Source organism: Acomys minous (assembly GCF_964271855.1).
Source record: "Acomys minous genome assembly, chromosome: 14".
Taxonomy (NCBI): Eukaryota; Metazoa; Chordata; class Mammalia; order Rodentia; family Muridae; genus Acomys; species Acomys minous.
The window spans coordinates 77,969,620-77,988,578 of NC_140496.1; the positions used below are offsets into that span (position 1 = coordinate 77,969,620).

Sequence of the window (18,959 nt, forward strand, 5' to 3'; positions counted from 1 at the left end):
AATTCCATTGCAAACAGCAGTGTATGTGCAGCTAGGGGCAGGGCGGCAGGCAGGAACAAAACTCAGCCAAAACCAGGGTTTTAAAAACCATTCAACCACACTAGGAGAATTTGACTTACAGCATTCACAGTTTTTCCCCCTTCCTCCTGTCTGCATCTACCAAATCAGTGCTTATTGGGGTGGCGGTCCTCTAGGCAAATACATTCCAATAACGAAAGAAATAGAAGAGCGGTCCAGGGCTAGTGGTCTTATCGTTTGCCTGTCTTGATTTCCTCTAGGCTCCAGATGTATACAGTAGGCTGGGATTTGTTTTCTTGACAGACTTTATAGACTGAGGAAGAAAGAATCCCTAAGTGGTCAATACTAAAGTGACTCAGGATAGAAGCCAGCCCCTGGCGAGGCTGCTAGTTTAGATGACAAGGTCTGGCGTCTCTGCCTGTTGAGTCAGTATAGATCACGTACTTACAATACATGATGCCCACATGTTAGATAATAGGTTCGCTCCGGTATAAACTGACTTTTGGAAGGATTTTGGCTCCTGATACTTCAGCTTTCTGCAGAACAGCAGCGCTGAATTGTTTTTATGGATTAAGGTCACGTTTGAGACTCTGACACCAGCTCTAAGCCCTTCCCATGAGTCCCCACAGACATGAAGGGGTGGGGATTCATAGAGCCACTGAAGCCAGACCCCCAGTTAAAAGCAATTGCAATGAAATGTCTTTCCTACATGTCACTAATACAAAAATACCACGGGGGGGGGGGGTCTCATATATGAATAAGATGTTTCCCTTTGTTTTCAAGGGTTAAACTCTATCTAAAAATTTAAAGTGAGAACACGGATGGCACTTACATAAATGCATATGTGCACAGAATCTATTCTACACAGGCCAAGAACACTCAGGAGAGTGACAGGACTACGGGGCCTCTGCGTGTCACAGCTCTGACAGGGCAGGCACTGAAGATGATTGGACTGTGCATCTACATTTGGGCACAGATGGAAATTACAGTTAAGACCCAACTGCACAAGATAGCAAACTCACTCCCACATCCTGAAATTAGAACACCCACAGAATCCATCTGTTAGGTAAACCCCTCATGGCACAGCAACCCAGTACATACTGCAGAGCTCAGGGGTGACAGACAGATGACCACGGCACAAATGTGACCTTCACATCTGAAGTCCAGCACAGTTTCAGCTCCTACAGTTGCCATGACAACTCAGCATCTAGGCAGCATCACTCTGCCTAACTCCTAGGACCTGCCAGGTGTTTCTTCCTCCTGGATAGGCATCTCATGCAGAAAGTCATGCTGGTTGCCAGTGTTTTTGGTAACCTTGACTCTTTTCTTTTCTTTTCTTTCTTTCTGTTTGTTCATTTTGTTTTTTAAAACAGAGTTTCTCTGTGTTTAACAGCCCTCGCTGTCCTGGACTCACTTTGTAGACCAGGCTGGCCTCGAACTCAGAGCTACCACACCCCGGCTTGGCCTTGGCTCTTTTCATAAAACTCCTCAGCATTGGCTCTTGAGTGTGGGACCAGTGGTCAGGACCAAGCATCCTCTAGTGGCCCAGAGACTGCTTTCTGGCTATTTTCTAACAACTTACTGTTGTTTTTAGAGGACCATTTCTTCCTCATTTGTGAAAGAGACAGTAAGACGCATTCTACACATGTCATGGGATTGCAGTGAAATTTGCATTAGGGAGAAGGTGGGAAATACTCTTTGAAACCAAAGACAGTTTGCTTATAGTAAAGTGAAAGCCTGGCCTGGGGGAGCTGGTTCCCTCACTTTCTTTGTCTGCCACTCAATTAGACATCACTTTCAAACCTGGGTGCCTCCTTCTACAAACTAACTTTACCTTCACTGTTTGGGATTGAAGGCATGTACCACCACACCCGGACCTATGCTTTTCTTTACCTGATACTTGTTCTATCCCAGGCTGGCCTTGAACTCAAATCTGTTTGCCTCTGTCTCCCGGACTAAAGGCGTGTTTGTATTCCAGCTGGATCACACAGACCTAGAAGATCTTTGGATCTGATCTCTTGCCAGAACAGCCATGTTCTAATTAAAATTCTTCTACACACCCTGAAGTTGTCCTCTGCCCACCCCTCCCCCACATACACACACAAGTGGTGGTGGCGTGTTGTGGGGAGAAGGCACTTTGCAGTGGCTTCTCTGCTCCTTCCTCAGACCCCTGGGACTAGAGGAAGTTGGATCACACAGAATGACCTTTCACTGCCCTCTGGATTCCAAGCTCAGTTTTGCTTTCATCAGAAACAGGCACTGGGACAGAAGTCAGGAGGGAACGAGGGCCTAGTTTCTGTTGCACTAAAGAAAGCCCCATAACTTGTCTGTTCACATACCCCAGAGCCCACCCTCGGCTTTAGGCGTTCAGACTCTGTTCCTCCCAGTGTCAGGAGACAGCACGTCTGGATAGATGACCTCTCCTAGCAGAGACAGTTTGGCATGTCCCCCACCCCTCCTATGATTGAGTCTGAATTCTCCTCTCATGACGCATTTCCTAGCACGCAGCCTTCCCCCCCCCCCCCCGCCCCCTGCTCCTGGTTGCCCCCTCACCACCAAAGCAGCTTCCTCTCTTTTTATCCAATGCTTAACAACTGTCAGGCTGCAACAAACATGCTTTAAACCCACAGTCTTCCAGTTGCCCAGCAACAACTTCCCTCCCGGATAAATCTGGGCTTCCTGGAGCAGCTGCTGGGAAAGGAGGCCTAGCAGCCCAGGGCTGTCTGTCTGTCACTCCACTTGCCCTTAACTTCTTCTGGTCTAGATGCTTTCGAGACAAGCGGCTCACTCCTGACTCCACAGTCTCTCACTGGCTCCCAGAGACCATATGGCTTCCAGATTGGCTCCTTTGAGTTAGAAAAAAAAAATTTATCAACTATAGAGGCCACTCCCTCCATGTGATGATGGAGTGATGGCTACTGAATCAGTAAACACTCCATTAAGATGTTTAGGGAGCGGATGTGCTTTATTCCACGCTGGTATACAGATTGCATAGTCTAAGGGAAAGGAATATATTTTGTCCTTCAGGAATTTTTTTTTTTAAGGGGGGAAGGTGATTCAAGACAGGGTGTCTCTGTGTAGCCTTGGCTGTCCTGAACTCTCTTTGTAGACCAGGCTGGCCTCAAACCGACAGCGATCTGCCTGCCTCTGCCTCCCCAATGCTGGGATTACAAGTGTGCACTACCACCCGGCCTCCTCCAAGAATCTTAACAGATATCTTTAGGATCTGCTGTGTGAGGACCAACCACAGTTAATGAAGAGATACACTGCCCCAGCCTTTTTGTATAACCATTCTTCCTTAAAAAGGCTAATTAGACCTAACCTCAAGCCACCCACTGTACCAAATCCAATTATGACACAAAGTTATTTATCATTGGAAATATCAAGAGACGTTACTGATATGGGAATCTGGGCTGTACATAATAGTATTGTTTGCCATTTTGGTCCCTGACCCTTTTTCTAGAAGTGTTTCCACATTTCCATTGAAATAAAGTTGCAGCCTCTTTCAGTTCTTTTGGCAGGAACAGGACTTAGGAATTGGAATCGATGATGGGGAGGGAATTCCAGGAAGACAGGAGCTCAGCGGAAGTTATCTTATAATTTAAAGCAACATCAGTTAAAAAGCTAGCGAGCAGCAACAGGGCATGGTGGCGCACGTCTTTAATCCCAGCAGCCCTCAGGGAGGCAGAGGCAATCAGATTGCTGTGAGTTGAAGGCCAGCCTGGTCTACAAAGGGAGTCCAGCAAAGCCAAGGCTACACAGAGAAGCCCTGTCTTGAAAAAAAAAAAAAAAAAAACCAGAAACGAACAAACAGAAAGCTGGCTGGCGAGCAGATACAGAGGGGAGCTCTGGGAGCCAGGCACCGTTCTGAGAAGGAAATGGCTTCTCCACACAAAACACAAGTGCCTCATGCCTTGTCATCCCCATGAAAAAGGACTAGGAAGGGAAATGCTGCTAGGACAGCGCGCGCACACTAGAGCAGCGGTGCTCAACCTTCCTAGTGCTGCGACTCTTTAGTGCAGTTCCTCACGTTGTGGTGACCCCAAACCATAAAGCTATTTGATTGCCACTTTGTAACTGTAATGTTGCTACTGTTATGAGTTGTGACGTAAATATCTGACATGCAGAATATCTGACATGTGCCTTCCCCACCCCACCCCCTTGAAAAGGTCATTCCATGGTGGAGTACCGCTGCATCGGAGCTTAGCAAATGTCCGTTTGATAGATATTACCCAGTTATTAGCAAGATCAAAACCAGAAAGTGTTGACCAGACACAAAACTGCAGCTCACACCCTGGCCCCAGGCTTCTCTCCCCCCAGATCCCTAATCTTGTTTTTATCTGGCCATCTATCCAGGCTGCCTCTTGAAGCCTGGCTTTACATTCCTCCCTCTCCACCTGGAATTCCAGACTCCCCACCCGCTTCTGTGCGCAGAGACTGCCTTCATCCTTACAGTCATCCCATGCCTTTATCAGCCCAACTGTCACCTTCCTAGTCCCGACTAGGGGAGTTTACTACTCCCTCCTGGCAGAGACACTGCTCATGAAACCTGAAATCTCAGGAGATTCTGCCTCTTTTCTCAAAATCAGAATCTATGGTTTATTAATTCAACACATATCCATGGGTTACCTTTGCTTACCTGCGCTGAAGATGGAAAAACAAAGCCCGTTTCGTGCTTAAGGCGTTCATAATCTAGTTCAATGGTTCCCCATCTTCTTGATGCTGCAACCCTTTAACACAGCTCCTCATGCTGTGGTGACCCGCACCCATACAATTATTTTGTTGCTATTTCATAACAATAATTTTGCTATTGTTATGAATCGTAATGTAAACATCTGATATGCAACCCCCCCACCAAAGGGGTCATGACCCACAGATTGAGAACCGCTGATAGGTACGTTAAAAATAATGGGCTGGGTCCTTATGGTACACACCTTTAATCCCGGCGCCGGGGAGGCAGAGGCAGATGAATCTCTGAGTTCGAGGCCAGCTTGGCTACACAGAGAAATTCTGTCTCAAAAAAATTAGACAGCTGTATGTGGTGTCACATGCTTTTAATCCCAGCACTCAGAAGACAGAAGCAAAGGATTCGGGTCTGCTTATGAGTTCCACAACAGCCAGAGTTATGTAGAGAGACCTTGTCTCAAGAAAAACAAATAAATGATGATAATAATAAATAATATGCTCCTTTTTATCTCTCTCATAGTCTTTTGTTTTGTTTTGTTTTCTTTTCTTTTGTTTTGTTTTTCAAGACAGGGTTTCTCTGTGTAGCCTTGGCTGTCCTGGACTCCCTTTTTGAAAAATCAGGCTAGCCTTGAACTCACAGAGATCCACCAGTCCCTGTCTCCCTGAGTGCTGGAATTACAGGCATGCGCCACAACGCCCAGCCCCATCTCTCAGAGTCTTTAGGAGAGAAGATGGACAAGATTAGTGGGAGCATTCACTGACATGTGATTTGACCTGTTTACATCCTTCCTCCCTGCTGAACTCAACCTCATCAGTCTATGGCGAAAACAGGGATTAAAGTGGCTTGCCCAGCATCCATTACCATTAAAGCTATTTACAAACAACTTGAGAAGAAGTCCCAGCAAGCTGGGTGCCTCATCCCAGTAGTCAGAACAGAGGGCATAAAGCGTAAGAGCAGGCATACCATGGGAAAAACGGAAAGAAAGGATACAGGGCAGAGATGGGAGCTCAGGTAGCTTGGGTGTAACTCCCTGTGTCTAAGCTCTTGATGCAAACTAGAGCAATCCAAGCATCATTCAGAGAACCACCCTGCAGAGTGAAAGGGCTGAGGCTCATGGCTTGTGAGCTGCAAAAACCCCAGTGAGGGTGAAATTCAAGCTTTGTCCTGGCCTCTCAGCCACTCCAGGTGTTCCCTTGAATTTGAAAGCCATTGCCTTAACACAGTGATCTCACTCCTGAAAGACTCCTTAGGGTGGGCTGTCAGTGTATCAATTCCCATCTGAGGCTATAGCCAGGAAAGGCAAGCAGGACTTGGAACTTGGCGTTCAAGGTGTTCACACCTGGCTGGACAGCAGCAAACCTGCGGACTGTGGTATTCCTGAGCAAGACAGAAAATACTCAAACTGCCCTGAGTTGTCCCATAGGCAAACCCTACCTAATTACTGCTCTCAGCTGCAGAATTGACCAGGGAATTACTCGCTGGGATTTGTGGAATCTTCCATGACAGAGCATTGGTGAGCAGAGGAAGGGTGACAACCTGCCCAGAAAGGACACAGAGGGGATACACATGAGCAAGGAAGGAGGCCTGGCAGGCCCTGTAGAGCCTGAAGGTGAACAGATGGGTGCCCTCCACATCGCCTGTCTTTACACTCCGCCAGCTGCACTCTGTTTTGCCTCCTCTGGGAGCCTTGTTTGGTGTCACTAAAACAGCAATCAATCAGAATCACGTTGCTGTACTTACCGTCACCACCACGAGACTGTCTGTAATTGACTAGCTCAGCAGGGAAACTTGGAATACGAGTCTTTGATTTTTCTGGATCGGGTGGAAGCATTTTGTTTCTGAAAGCAAGCTTGCAGAAGGACAGATACAGAGGAAAGAATAGCTTGCAAGTTTGTACAAAATCAAATCAGGCGTGTGTGTGTGGCATATTTTGTGTATATTTGTGTTTGTGTGTGTATAGATTTGTGTGCACATAGGTGCAGAGCTGGAGGTCAACATCAGGTGTCTTTCTTAGTTGCTCTTCATCTTGTTTTTTGAGACAGGCCTCCCTTTCCTCTCCTCTCCTCTTTTCTTTCTTTCTTTCTTTCTTTCTTTCTTCTTTTTTCCCTCTGAGACAGGATTTCTCTGTGTAGCCTTGGCTGTCCTAGACTCGCTTTGTAGACCAGGCTGGTCTTGAACTCACAGCAATCTACCTGCCTCTGTCTCCCAAGTACTGGGATTAAAGGCGTGTGCCAGCACTGCCTGGCTTTCCCCCACCCCACCCCCCCACCCCCAAGACAGGGTTTCTCTGTGTAATAGCTCTAGCTGTCCTGGAACTTTTTCTGTAGGCCAGGTGGCCTCGAACTCACAGAGATCTGCCTGCCTCTGCCTCTGCCTCCCACCTGCTGAAATTAAAGGCTCTTCTCTTTTCTTCTTCTTCTTCTTCTTGTTCTTGTTCTTGTTCTTGTTCTTGTTCTTGTTCTTGTTCTTCTTCTCCTTCTCCTCCTCCTCCTCCTTCTTCTTGTTCTTCTCCTTCTCCTCCTCCTCCTCCTTCTTCTTGTTCTTCTTCTTCTCTCTCTCTCTCTCTCTCTCTCTCTCTCTCTCTCTCTCTCTCTGGCCTAGAGCTCACTGGATCTGTCTAGACTGGCTGGACAGCACGTCCTGAGGATCCCCCCATCTCTACCTCCCAGCACCAGGATTACACACTTGTGCCATCCAGCCAGGATTGTGGCTGCTGGGGATCAAATCCATATTCTCATGCCTGTGTGGCAAGCACTTCACTGACTAAACCATCTCCCCAGCCCTGTAACTACATTAAAAATAATTCTTTTTCCTGTTGATTCCAGCTCCCCACTCTCCTAGACAGCAGTTCTCAAGGAATCAACTTGAGATTTTGGGGAGAAATATTATCTGATATGTCAGCAAGAACGCAAAAGGTAAGAGGCCCATGTCATTAACTAAAGTTTTATTATGCCTTCACACCATTTTAATCACACTCGTTATATCAAGTAATTATTTAATTGTACCCCTCTCCTGTCAAGGAGAAATTCGCTTGCTCTTCCTGTCTGGTAATTTAAAGGCATCTGCTCATATCCCAAACTATCTGTGCTCTTAGGTAGGAGGTAAAAAGAAAATACTGTCCTTGTGATGCTACATCAAGACATAAGTACCAGTAGAGCTGACAGCTTGTCTGCAGTAGCATGCTTCCACATGGACTTGCAACTGAGTCTGAGGCTTTCCGGGACCAACTGGTGCGGTAACCAATGTGCCATCCATACCAATAACAAATACTTGTGGGTGCTTGTGGCTACACTTCTTGGTGCTTTACTTCCAAGGGTTCACGTCATCCTGCCAGAGTGACTGTTTGGTGTTGTTTTATGAAATATGTATGTAGACAACTTAATTACCATGTGAGTCCATAAGAGTTCTCCAACATGGAAATCAGTCCCTCCACTTAAGAGTTGATTGCTGTTGGAGAGAATAGACAGATACAGCCTTTCTGAATACGCAGTCGACAAGGAAGAGAAGCAGGCAGCAGCTCCTCCTGAGTGGTGGATGCCATGCAAGAGGGAAGCCGAACAACAAATGCGGTCTTCCCTGCACTTTCCCCCTTTGATTTTCCCAGCCGCCTTAGGCTCAGCCAACTGGGAAAATAGCATACTTGGAAGCTGTATTTATAAAATTAAGCTCAATCAGGGCAAAGCGGGAGCCCTGCGTGGCAGGGAGAGTGAGAGAAGGGCCCGTTGTACTTAACTGCTGGCCACCTGCTGTAATGGGAGTCTAACATTGTTCCCTTTACAGGACTTTAAAACCTCAGAGCTGTAGAATTGACAGAGAATGTAAATAGCTTCCCAATGCATATTAATACTTTTCATTCTTGAAGGTTGCAGATTTAGATAGAAGACTCCTTGCCTGTTTAGACACCAGATTTAAGCATTTGTGAACCAAGTTAAGGCAGAATGACCAGTTTATATGAATTGATATCAGACCATTTGACCCCAGGCAGCCCTTCATTTCTGAGCACTTTGATGAAATAAGCAACATAATAATGATAATAGCCCCTTCGGGTCATAAGACCCACTGTTGCTGAAGCAATCTGAGATTCCGACCTTCTTACTGAGGCGTAGACTGTGATTATAAACGTGACTCACTGTGCGGATTCCACACAGCGCTCATCAGTTTCGGAAAGCAAGCGTTGGCATGTGCACAAAGAGAGAGACCACAGGTAAACAGCACTGATGCAAGGAGGGGGACGCGCTCCGTCACACCTGGTTGAATCCTAATGGTTTTTTTTTTTTTCCTAAGCAGTTTAGAATGTGAATAGTAAGGTGCGGTTAGGGAATAAACACAGCATTGTTTTTATTTCATATTTTTCCTAAAATATGAGCCAAGTGGCCTTATGGGAACCAAGTTACTGGTGCCACCTGCCCATGTCTCCCAGCCTAATTCTTTTTTTTTTTTTTTTTTCCCGGTTTTTCGAGACAGGGTTTCTCTGTGTAGTCTTGGCTGTCCTAGACTTGCTTTGTAGTCCAGGCTAGTCCAAGCTGGCCTCGAACTCACAGCGATCCGCCTGCCTCTGCCTTCTGAGTGCTGGGATTAAAGGCGTGCGCCACCACGCCCGGCATCTTCTTAGCATCACAGATCTACCTTTCAAAGAGGAAGCCACAGGCACCATGACGTTATTGAAAGGAGAAGAACGCCAGCATCCTCTTAGTTGACACAGAATTTGAAAACTGTTCTTTGCTTGAATCTTAAAACACATACACACACACACACACTGAGTGGACGAGCTCACATGTGATAAAACTGTTAATAAGAAGATATTTTGAGGAACTGGCTTAGTGGGTAATAGCACTTGCTGTTCTTAAACAGAACCAGAGATCAGCACCTAGCGCCCACACAAGAGCATCGGGTTACCTGTAATCCCAGCTCCAGGAGAACTGCGGCCGCTTTCCAGCCTCCTCAGTCATCTGCATGCACATAAGCACAAACAGGCACAGACATAGATGCACACATACACAATAAGTAAAGATAAGTCTTAAAGATTGTCTTCCAAATATAGAACACCAGATTCTAAAGTTTTTAATCGTAGAAATTTGCTGTGGTTTTGCACTTCCAGAACAAAGACATTTCTCCGTTATCTTGTTTCACAGTAACTCCACCTCGACGGGATAACAACTAGCTTATGGGGAAGTAGTCTCTGCATTTTTCCAAGGACACGATGCCAAGGAGCCCAATCAAAGGAAAGCCGACAATGTTACATGTTTTGTGTTCATGCTTGTCCCCAAATACACAACAGCAGGGTGTTTTGTTTTGTTTTCTGCAACTGGATCAAGAATTGCTGAGAATATATGTTTCCCTTTAAATATGGAAATCAGCCTTAATTCTGTCTGCTGTAAGATTATTCAAAGTCAGGGCTGCAGAGATGGCTCAGCAGTTAAGAGCCATGGCCACTCTTCCAGAGGACCCAGGTTCAATTTCCAGCACCCACATAGCCAATCATAGCTGTCTATAACTTCAGTTTTAGGGGATCTGATACCCTCATACAGATAAACATACAGGCAAAACACCAATGTATGTGAAATAAACAAACAAAAAGATTATTCATAGCCTTTCTTTTATCCTAGTTTATTCACCGGCCAAGTGTTCAAGACTTGCTGTGGGTAACGAGACCTCTCCTGCAGAATAGTGGTCCTGAGACCTTCACACAGCTGATGGGTATCCTGTCTGACCTCGTGTGTGGGTACCCAGAGGGAGGAGGCTCTCGAGTGTTCTCCTTTAACTGGTATGAAGACAATAACTATAAAGCCTTCCTGGGGATCGAGTCCACAAGGAAAGATCCCACTTATTCTTATGACAAAAGAACAAGTAAGTTTTCTGACTCCTGTAGGCAAACGGGCCTCTGGTGTTGTTGGTTAAGATGCTGGGTTGAGGATATGGCAAAGCTGGGCAGATGGTTCAGTTGGTAAAGTTCTTGTTACACAAGCACAAGGACCCAAGTTCGATCCCCAGAATCCACTTAAAAAAAAAAAAGTCAGGTGAGTTGCCCACTTGTAATCCCAGGCCTGGATAGAGGCTGAGACAAGAAAATACTGGGCATTTGCTGGCCAGCTGGCCTAGCCTCTTCCCCAAGTTCCAAGCTACTGATAAAATAAGGTACATGGCACACCTCAGGTTGCCCCCCCCCTCTCTCTCACACATACACACACACACACACAAATACTAATATAAAAAGTGATGACTTAACACAGTGGTTCTCAACCTGTGGGTCACAACCCAAGAAACAGACCATTGGAGAATACAAATATTTACATTACAATTCATGACAGTAGGAAATTTACAGTTATTGAGTAGCAACCGAAATAATTTTATGATTGGGGCAGGGTCACCACAACATGAGGAACTGTATTAAAGGGTCGCAGCCTTAGGAAGGCTGAGAACCACTGAGTTAACACTTGTAAGAAATACCAGTTGAGTCTCCTTGTCCTCGTTAAGTGGCCTCGGGCAAAGAGATTTCTCCCAGAATTTCTCCTTCCCCTGGTAGAGGAGAGTGGTGCTCATAGAAGACTGGACTCGAGCCATGGAAAGTACCCAAGCCCACTTGGAAAGGGAAGAGAAGGGACCTTTCCCACTGATGCAGCTGAACTGGGGTTAAGTTCCAGAGGAAGAGATGAGTGATAAATGAGCAGGCAACTCAGAGTCACAACAAAGCTCAGGTCAATAGGGTCCTGGCAAGCCAGCAGGGCTGGCAAAGCCCCCACAGGCTGTCTGCCTCACTTTCACTATTTTGGGGTGGCGTGGGCTCTGAAATTACAAAAAGGCAGCAAGAGACACAGCAACGGGAGTTGGATCCCGAGACAGCTACATATAACGAAGGAGAGAAGCAGCTAATAGGCACAGAATTACTCTCCACTAAAGCTGAGATTCCAATGGGGGGAGGCATGTTTGGGCTTTCACTCCCTTTGGTCTCTTGCAAAAATCACAAGGGGGGGGGTGCTTCTTGACTTCTTCCTTTTAAGCAGAATAAACTGCAAGACCAAGCCTAGCCTTTGTCTCTCTGTGGAGGCTATTATCAAGGGGCACTGTGGCATGCTGTCTCTAATGATGGGCTTGTTATTAGTGGGGGCCAGTCTAATAATCTGGATGATTTCTCAAGCCCTCTGGTGTGGAACTGAATGAGAGTAAGACATGTGACTTAACGCACTAATGACTGTGCTTAGTTATGAGCAGTGGGGAGTTTTGAAAAATGTTCCTTCCCTCTTGACAGCATCCTTTTGTAATGCATTGATCCAGAGTTTGGAGTCAAACCCTTTAACCAAAATAGCCTGGAGGGCAGCGAAGCCATTGCTGATGGGAAAAATCCTCTTCACTCCAGATTCCCCTGCTGCTCGAAGGCTAATGAAGAATGTAAGATCTCAGCTGGTCTACGGCTCTTATGTCTCGGACCTCCCAGAAGACTGTGTGTGTGTGTGTGTGTGTGTGTGTGTGTGTGTGTGTGTGTGTGTGTGTGCCTGAGTGTGCACATACACATGTGCATGCGTGCGTGCATGCGTGAGTGTGTGAGTGCCTGTGTCTGTGTGTGTGTGTGCGCGTGTGTGTAAATATGCTCCTGCCACTGACCCTCCCACTTGTTTCCCCCTAAATGGAGTCCTGGTTTCCTCCCCCATGCACAGTCATGGTAGGAATGCCTCGCTCTGGTGCCCTGCTTGAGCACACCCTCTCTGAAGCAGCCTGCAGTGGAGTTTTCTTTTCCACTGTGTGACTTACATTCCTAATGGAAATGTTCAGTGTTCCCTGATCCATGGTTTCCTAGAACAGGCAAAGATGGGGAGGAGGGTGACTATTCACTCACTAGGATCCCAGCTGTAACTTAATAGGCTTGGAAACAACGTCGCTGTTGCATGTACCTCTGAGATACTAACAAATTAGACTCTGTCAATCCTGACATCTGAGAAATGGCAATATTCCAGGAAAGGAAAAGCACTTTCAAGAAGACCCTTGTGGGCTGGAGAGGTGGCTCAGCTGTTAAGAGAACTGTCTGTTCTTCCAGAGGACCAGGGTTCAGTTCCCAGCACCCACATGGCAGCTCACAACTGTAACTCCATTTCCAGAGGATCTGTTAACTGTTTTCTGATTTTCATAGGCATAAGGCATACACGTCCTTGTATGCCTTGCAGTCCTCCATAGACATACATGAAGACAAAACACCCATATACTTAAAATAATAATAATAATAATAATAATAATAATAATAATAATAATAATAATAATAACAATAATAACAATAATAAAATAAGATGAAGAAAAAGAGAGGAGGAGCTTTGCCTAAACATTAAGGGTTTATGGTGAGGGCAGGAAAGACAGAAGCAAAGCATTTTTTGGTTGTTTTTTTTTTTTTTCTTACAATGTCTTTTCTCTCTCTCTCTCTCTCTCTCTCTCTCTCTCTCTCTCTCTCTCTCTCTCCCTCTGTCTATTTTTTTAGGCCAACTCAACTTTTGAAGAACTGGATCGAGTTAGGAAGCTGGTCAAAGCCTGGGGAGAAGTGGGGCCCCAGATCTGGTACTTCTTTGAGAAGAGCACACAGATGGCCATGATGAGAGTAAGGATGCTTGCAGCATAGGTGGGGAAGGAGGAGAAGGGCCATACAGTTCATCCCTGCTCAAGTCAGACCACACTGTAGCAAGCAGAACCCCAGGCAATAGTGGAAACCGTCATGGAGGGGAGTCACTGGTGTCAGGTGGGGATGTACTTCTTAAATTCCGGGGCATACAATTTAAAAGATGAGACAGCATCTTTCCCATGAATACACTTGAGGGCCTCAGATTCCAAAGGGTGTTTCCTGAAGAGGCCAGCTCTCTGCTGCCAAGATGGTCACTTGTGTCTGTCTGGGCTCATTTGCAACTTTGTCAAGCCAAGAGGTGAGAGTTGTCAATAGCAGGGAAATTAAAATGAGAACAAAACAGAAAGCCACAAAAAGGAAATCTTCTGTATCATTCATATGCTCGCCAGTACCCCCTCCCATGTGCCATTTTGTCTCTGCTCTACTCTAGAGGCCTTTGTGTTTGAAGGGAATGATGGAAGCCCACATGCCTTGTAACAGAAGGAAGGCCTACTAGCTTGTTTAGTGGGCCATTGCATCTCATTCATTAATCATTAGAAATCTGACATGCTCAGAATAAGAATAAGATGGAAGAGCCTGTGGAATTCTTAATTTCTATGACTATGCTTCTTCTTCCCAAGGATATCCTCAAGCACCCAACAGTAAAAGACTTTATAAATAGGCAGCTTGGAGAAGAAGGCATTACCATTGAAGCCCTACTAAGCTTCTTCCCTAATGGTCCCCGAGAAAGCCAGGATGATAATGATATGGCCAACTTTGACTGGAGGGACATATTTAACATCACGGACCGCTTCCTACGCCTGGCTAATCAGTACTTGGAGGTAAGAGGCAGCGATCCACTGAGGACCATAGTCAGCCTCTTAAAGAGAATGCCATGCATGGGTAAGGCTAGCGATCTGTTAGCCAGTCAGCTGGTGTTGGACTCAGTCTTGTATCCTTTGCACGAAGAGGTAAGAGTTCCATGGCCATCTAACAGGATCTTCTCAGGAGATCCCTCTATGTTTACACGAAACTTCCCTTACATCTTGCTAAGTTCATGACTCCTCTGGCTCTCTCCTTCTCCCTTTGAGCACACATCCACCCTTAACTCTTTCCCATCTGCCATTTTTCCAATGACCTTCTATTGGCCAGTGCCCACCAAACCTTGAGTCTGAGTCTTGTGGATTGCTGGACACCCCTAACCCCAAAGTCCTAAGGCCTATAAGACTCAACACGTGTCAAAAAACAAACAAACAAACAAACTTACATCCTCTTATCCTAGTAAAAGTGCACTTCTTATGCCAGTTTATTTCACCAGCCTTTGCTCAGATTCTCAAGCTAAGAACTGCAGGGTCATCTTTAATTTTTCTTTCTTTACTGTCAGTGAAGGACTGGCTGAGGGAGTCTTGGTGCCATTTCTGTGTTTTTGCCTCGACTTGCCCTATCTCGTCCTCCAGCAATTCCATGAAGCATGTGGTGTTATCACTGCCAACGTGCAGATGAAGAAGCCAAGGCTTAAAGAACTTGAATGTGATCCCACAGACATTAGGAGTACCAAGCAGAGTCCAAATTTGGGTGTGCCTGAATTCAGAGCCAGCCCTGATGACCTCTTTCTTCCTCTGTCGTACCCAGCCACCCTGCTCTACCTTTTCCACTCTTACGTGTCTCTGTACCTTGACTCTTGCTCTCTGAGCTCTGTGAGGGCTTGGGGCCTTTGTACCAGCCTGTCCGAGCAGCTTTCTCCCTGGATTCCAGGGTTCAGTCTCTGTAAATCCAGGCATTCCTCCACACAGACACCAGCATCGCATTCCAAACACACATCTGCTTGCATCACTCGAAAGTTTAAAGTCCAAATGACTCAGCGCCAAAGCATCCTGCCTGTTCCTCTCCATTGGTAGAGCCTCAGCTGCTGACAGCCCTCAGCGCTCATCCTTACACCAAAAATTCCACAGAAGGAGGGAACGCCTTTCACACAGCACAAGCAATACCCCCAAAGGGAGCCCTGCTCCACCAAGCTTCTGGGCCTTAATGCCTCTGGAAGGGAGTAGTTCAGACATGGGAGGCCTGGAGCGCATGCCACCGTGGGAGACTTTAAGCAAGATTCCCAGGAAGCAAGGGAGGCATTTTTCCCAAAAGAGATGTCTATCTACTCAAGCCTGAAGTGACTTTTCCTTTTGCCACCATCTACCTGTTAATCGTTAGTCTGTTTTCTTTGTGGTGCTCAGGGTAGAACAATGTTTTTGTGAGGTATATGAAGAATAATTCTTGTCTTTGGCTTCACATTTGTATCATGACATGAAGTTTCTTCTTGCTTTTTCTCTCATTCCTTTCTCCCTTCCTCCCTCCCTCCCTCCCTCCCCCTCCCTCCCTTCTTTCCTCCTTCCATCCCCTTCCCTCCCTCCCTTCCTTCCTTCCTTCTTTCCACACTCACATCTACCAACTGAGCCCTATACTCAACCCTAAAAGAACTATTTTGCCTGAGCATCTTGTGCTTAATACAGTAGCAATGGATACTTAATAGGTCTCTCTCTCTCTCTCTCTCTCTCTCTCTCTCTCTCTCTCTCTCTCTCTCTTTCTCTCTCTCTCTCTGGTTTTACGAGACAAGACAGGCTTTCTCTGTGTGGCCCTGGCTATCCTGGAACTCATTTTGTGAAATGTAGATTTTTAGGAGTATTTACCTAATACTTGGCTTCTTCTGAGAAGTAAATGAGCTACATTGTGTAAGACGCTGTTATATAAGAAACATTAGCCAATATCAAATTTTAATCAACGTACAAATAACCCTGGCCTGAGTGGGACCTAGCCTCCAGCTAATGGCCTCCTCAAGCTCATGGAGCTGTTGACTATTTATCTAGCTTCTCTACCACTGGGACTTCCCCGGGGCTTTGAAGTACAGACCACTGTGACCAAGAGTCAGTAGCCTCCCCATGGGGACCCCTACAAGGCTTTTGATAATGGCAGAAGTGATGATTCACTTTCTTATCATCTTTCCCTTGGGGATAAGGAAGGAGTTGGGGACAGGAAGAAGAAGTTACAGTGGGGGGGGAGACTGGCAGTGAAGGACAGAAAGCCACTGCAATCTACCTCAGATTTTCTGCATCTGCTCTTGTGTTCTGGGCCACCTGGGGGAGCCCTGAAAAGCCACTACCCCACCCCAGAATGCCTGAGTAGCACACTTGCCGTAAAACCGTCTCTCTCATAGTTCTAAAGATTTCCCTAGGACAGGAAAGCTAGTGTGTTGCCACGTATACCTTATTTAAGAATGCCAGCTGGGTCCCACCTTTTCAATAATGGGACTTGAGTTAATGAGATTTAAACACTTCCTCATGGGCCAATCCAAGTGTCCACATCCATGCCTATTCTAAAAACAGAAACCAAACCAAAACGCTTAGGAAAATTAGGCAAGTGAATTCTATTACCCATAACAATGGGACATAGAATTTTCATTTTGAGACTGAAAAAAAAAAAAACAAAACCAGAATCTCTGAGAACAAAGAGCAAATCTTTAAGCCTTTCCTCCTTATGGGAAGTGAGAGTGTGATTCAGTAGATTGGCTTCTCAGTGACTAGAAGGGTCACTTCCTGCTAAGTGTGAAGCCCTAGTTGCTGATCGTCCCACGGAGCAACATGAAGGATGTCCATTCTCCTGACTGTACCTTGTGGGCCCAGATTAAACAGCTGTACAGGGGACTGTCCCACCCATCCCACAAGGGCTTACGGTCAAGAATCTCTGCTTCTTATTAGTCATCCCGAGAAATTTGACACTCAAAAGGCTTGATTTTCTTATATGTACAATTCCAGTTAACAATACACCTACCCTCATAAGGTCATTGTTGATGGGATAAGAGAGAGCACAGGGCATAGCACATTAATCAGACTTGTCTGTAAATGCTGGGGGTGAGGGTACATGAGGGGTGCAGGACGACAAGGGACATGGGGATGGGACTCTTTATCTAGAAGGTAGGATAGGACCAATACCTCCTCACAGTGGCTGTAGGGATGATATGAGACACTCTGGGCTCACACCAAGAACATGCACACATACACACATGCACACATGCACACGTGGAAGCTGCCGCTCTGAACCGTGAATCAAGTAAAGAGTGTAGCTTTTCTCACAGTCCAACACTGCGTAGCGTTAGTCAAGGCTTGTCATGCTGAACTCTGGCTTAGCCCTAGTGAATGGCTTAGAGTCACAGTTGGGTCTGGCTCTTTCCAAAGGCTAGGAGGAAAGCTCTGGAGGATGAAGGGCTTGGACAGTGACCCAGAGGGCAAGAACTGTTCTTATCCGCTGATCCTCTGCCAGATAAAGCTTTCTATGGACTTCCCTCATCCCAGAGCTAATTTCTGTCTTTCTGTTGTTCCTGAGAAACAGAGGTAAAAATGAGACCGACCTCTTGGTTGGAGGGTCAACAGGTGTCTGGGGACAGGGATGTGAGTGACATTTGAGGACCTCTACATCTCTCCCATGTGCAAAGGCTATATTCCCAGACACTGTCTTATCACCCACTCCTCCAAATCTAAGGAACTTGAAGTTTAGTGAGGACATTATGGGTAGGACTTTATCTGTGTAGGGGATGTTCGTTTGTTTCTCTCTTTACTTTGTGTGTGTGTTAGAGGGCAGAGTAGGGTGTGTCCGTGACATGTGTGGAAATCAGAGGACGACTCATGGAGTGACCTCTCCTTCTACCACAGTGGTCTCTTGGGGTTGAACTCAAGTTTTCAGGCTGGGTAGCAAGTGACTTTATCCGCAGATCCATCTTTCTGGCCCACGTTTAGGTAAACATCTTCAATTCATATGCATGTGCATTTTATGAATAATCTCTATTTGTCTCTACCCACATGTTTTCTGTAGAAAAATAAAACTATAAAAGTTAACAAATTAAGCCAGGCGGTGGTGGCACATGACTTTAATCCCAGCACTCTGGGAGGCAGAGGCAGGGGATCTCTGTGAGTTTGAGGCCAGCCTGGTCTACAGAGAGAGTTGCAGGACAGCCAGGGCTACACAGAGAAACCCTATCTAGAAAAAAAAAAGTTAACGAGTTATTCCACTGATTACTTTTAAGTTAAAATAAATATTTATATTTCTCCTCTTCATTTTTTTTGTTTGTTCAGCAAAAGGTTAGACCTAGCATAAATCAAATATTATTTACAGTTCACAGTAGATTTAAATTTCTTAGTACATTTGAATTTCAGGTCTTAAATTTCCTATCAGGAAGCTGAATTCAGCCAAACTTTAAAGTAAGCATGCATTCATGAACTGCCTTTCCTTGGCTGTCAGCTCAGCCAGTGTATGTACATGCTCTTTATGAACTGGATGGTGGTCATCCTCTGGAATTATCAGCCTTTGTTTTTTCACTACTTTTCCTTGGCACCTTTAATACTTCTGGCCACGTGCCATCACCACCCAACCATGTTGTTCTCAGGAATTGTATTTTTCAGGCTACCTTAAGGGGGTGGGGGGAAACCGGATAGGGAAGATGGCGTTGGACTGTGTAATGTGTTGTAGAATTAGAAGTGTAGATATTGGCTGGGGACCCGTATTGCTTTCTTCTGTTAACTCAGTGACCCCAGATACTAGGGAGGTATTGTGGGAAAGTTAGACAGAGTACAGAAAGTACAGAGTGCATAAGAGCTATTATTATTTCAACGGCCATGAAGTACATCCTAAGGAACT

General features: G+C 45.9%; 1 protein-coding gene across 1 annotated transcript in view; it reads left to right on the forward strand.

The window, feature by feature from the left end:
* Positions 1-18,959, forward strand: part of ABCA4 (ATP binding cassette subfamily A member 4) — a 132,791-nt gene that overhangs the window by 30,608 nt on the left and 83,224 nt on the right. The window contains exons 7-11 of the mRNA XM_084757380.1: positions 7,531-7,620; positions 10,312-10,552; positions 11,952-12,091; positions 13,167-13,283; positions 13,925-14,125. Of these exons, the coding sequence (XP_084613506.1) occupies positions 7,531-7,620; positions 10,312-10,552; positions 11,952-12,091; positions 13,167-13,283; positions 13,925-14,125 (789 nt within the window). The remainder of the gene's footprint in view (positions 1-7,530; positions 7,621-10,311; positions 10,553-11,951; positions 12,092-13,166; positions 13,284-13,924; positions 14,126-18,959) is intronic.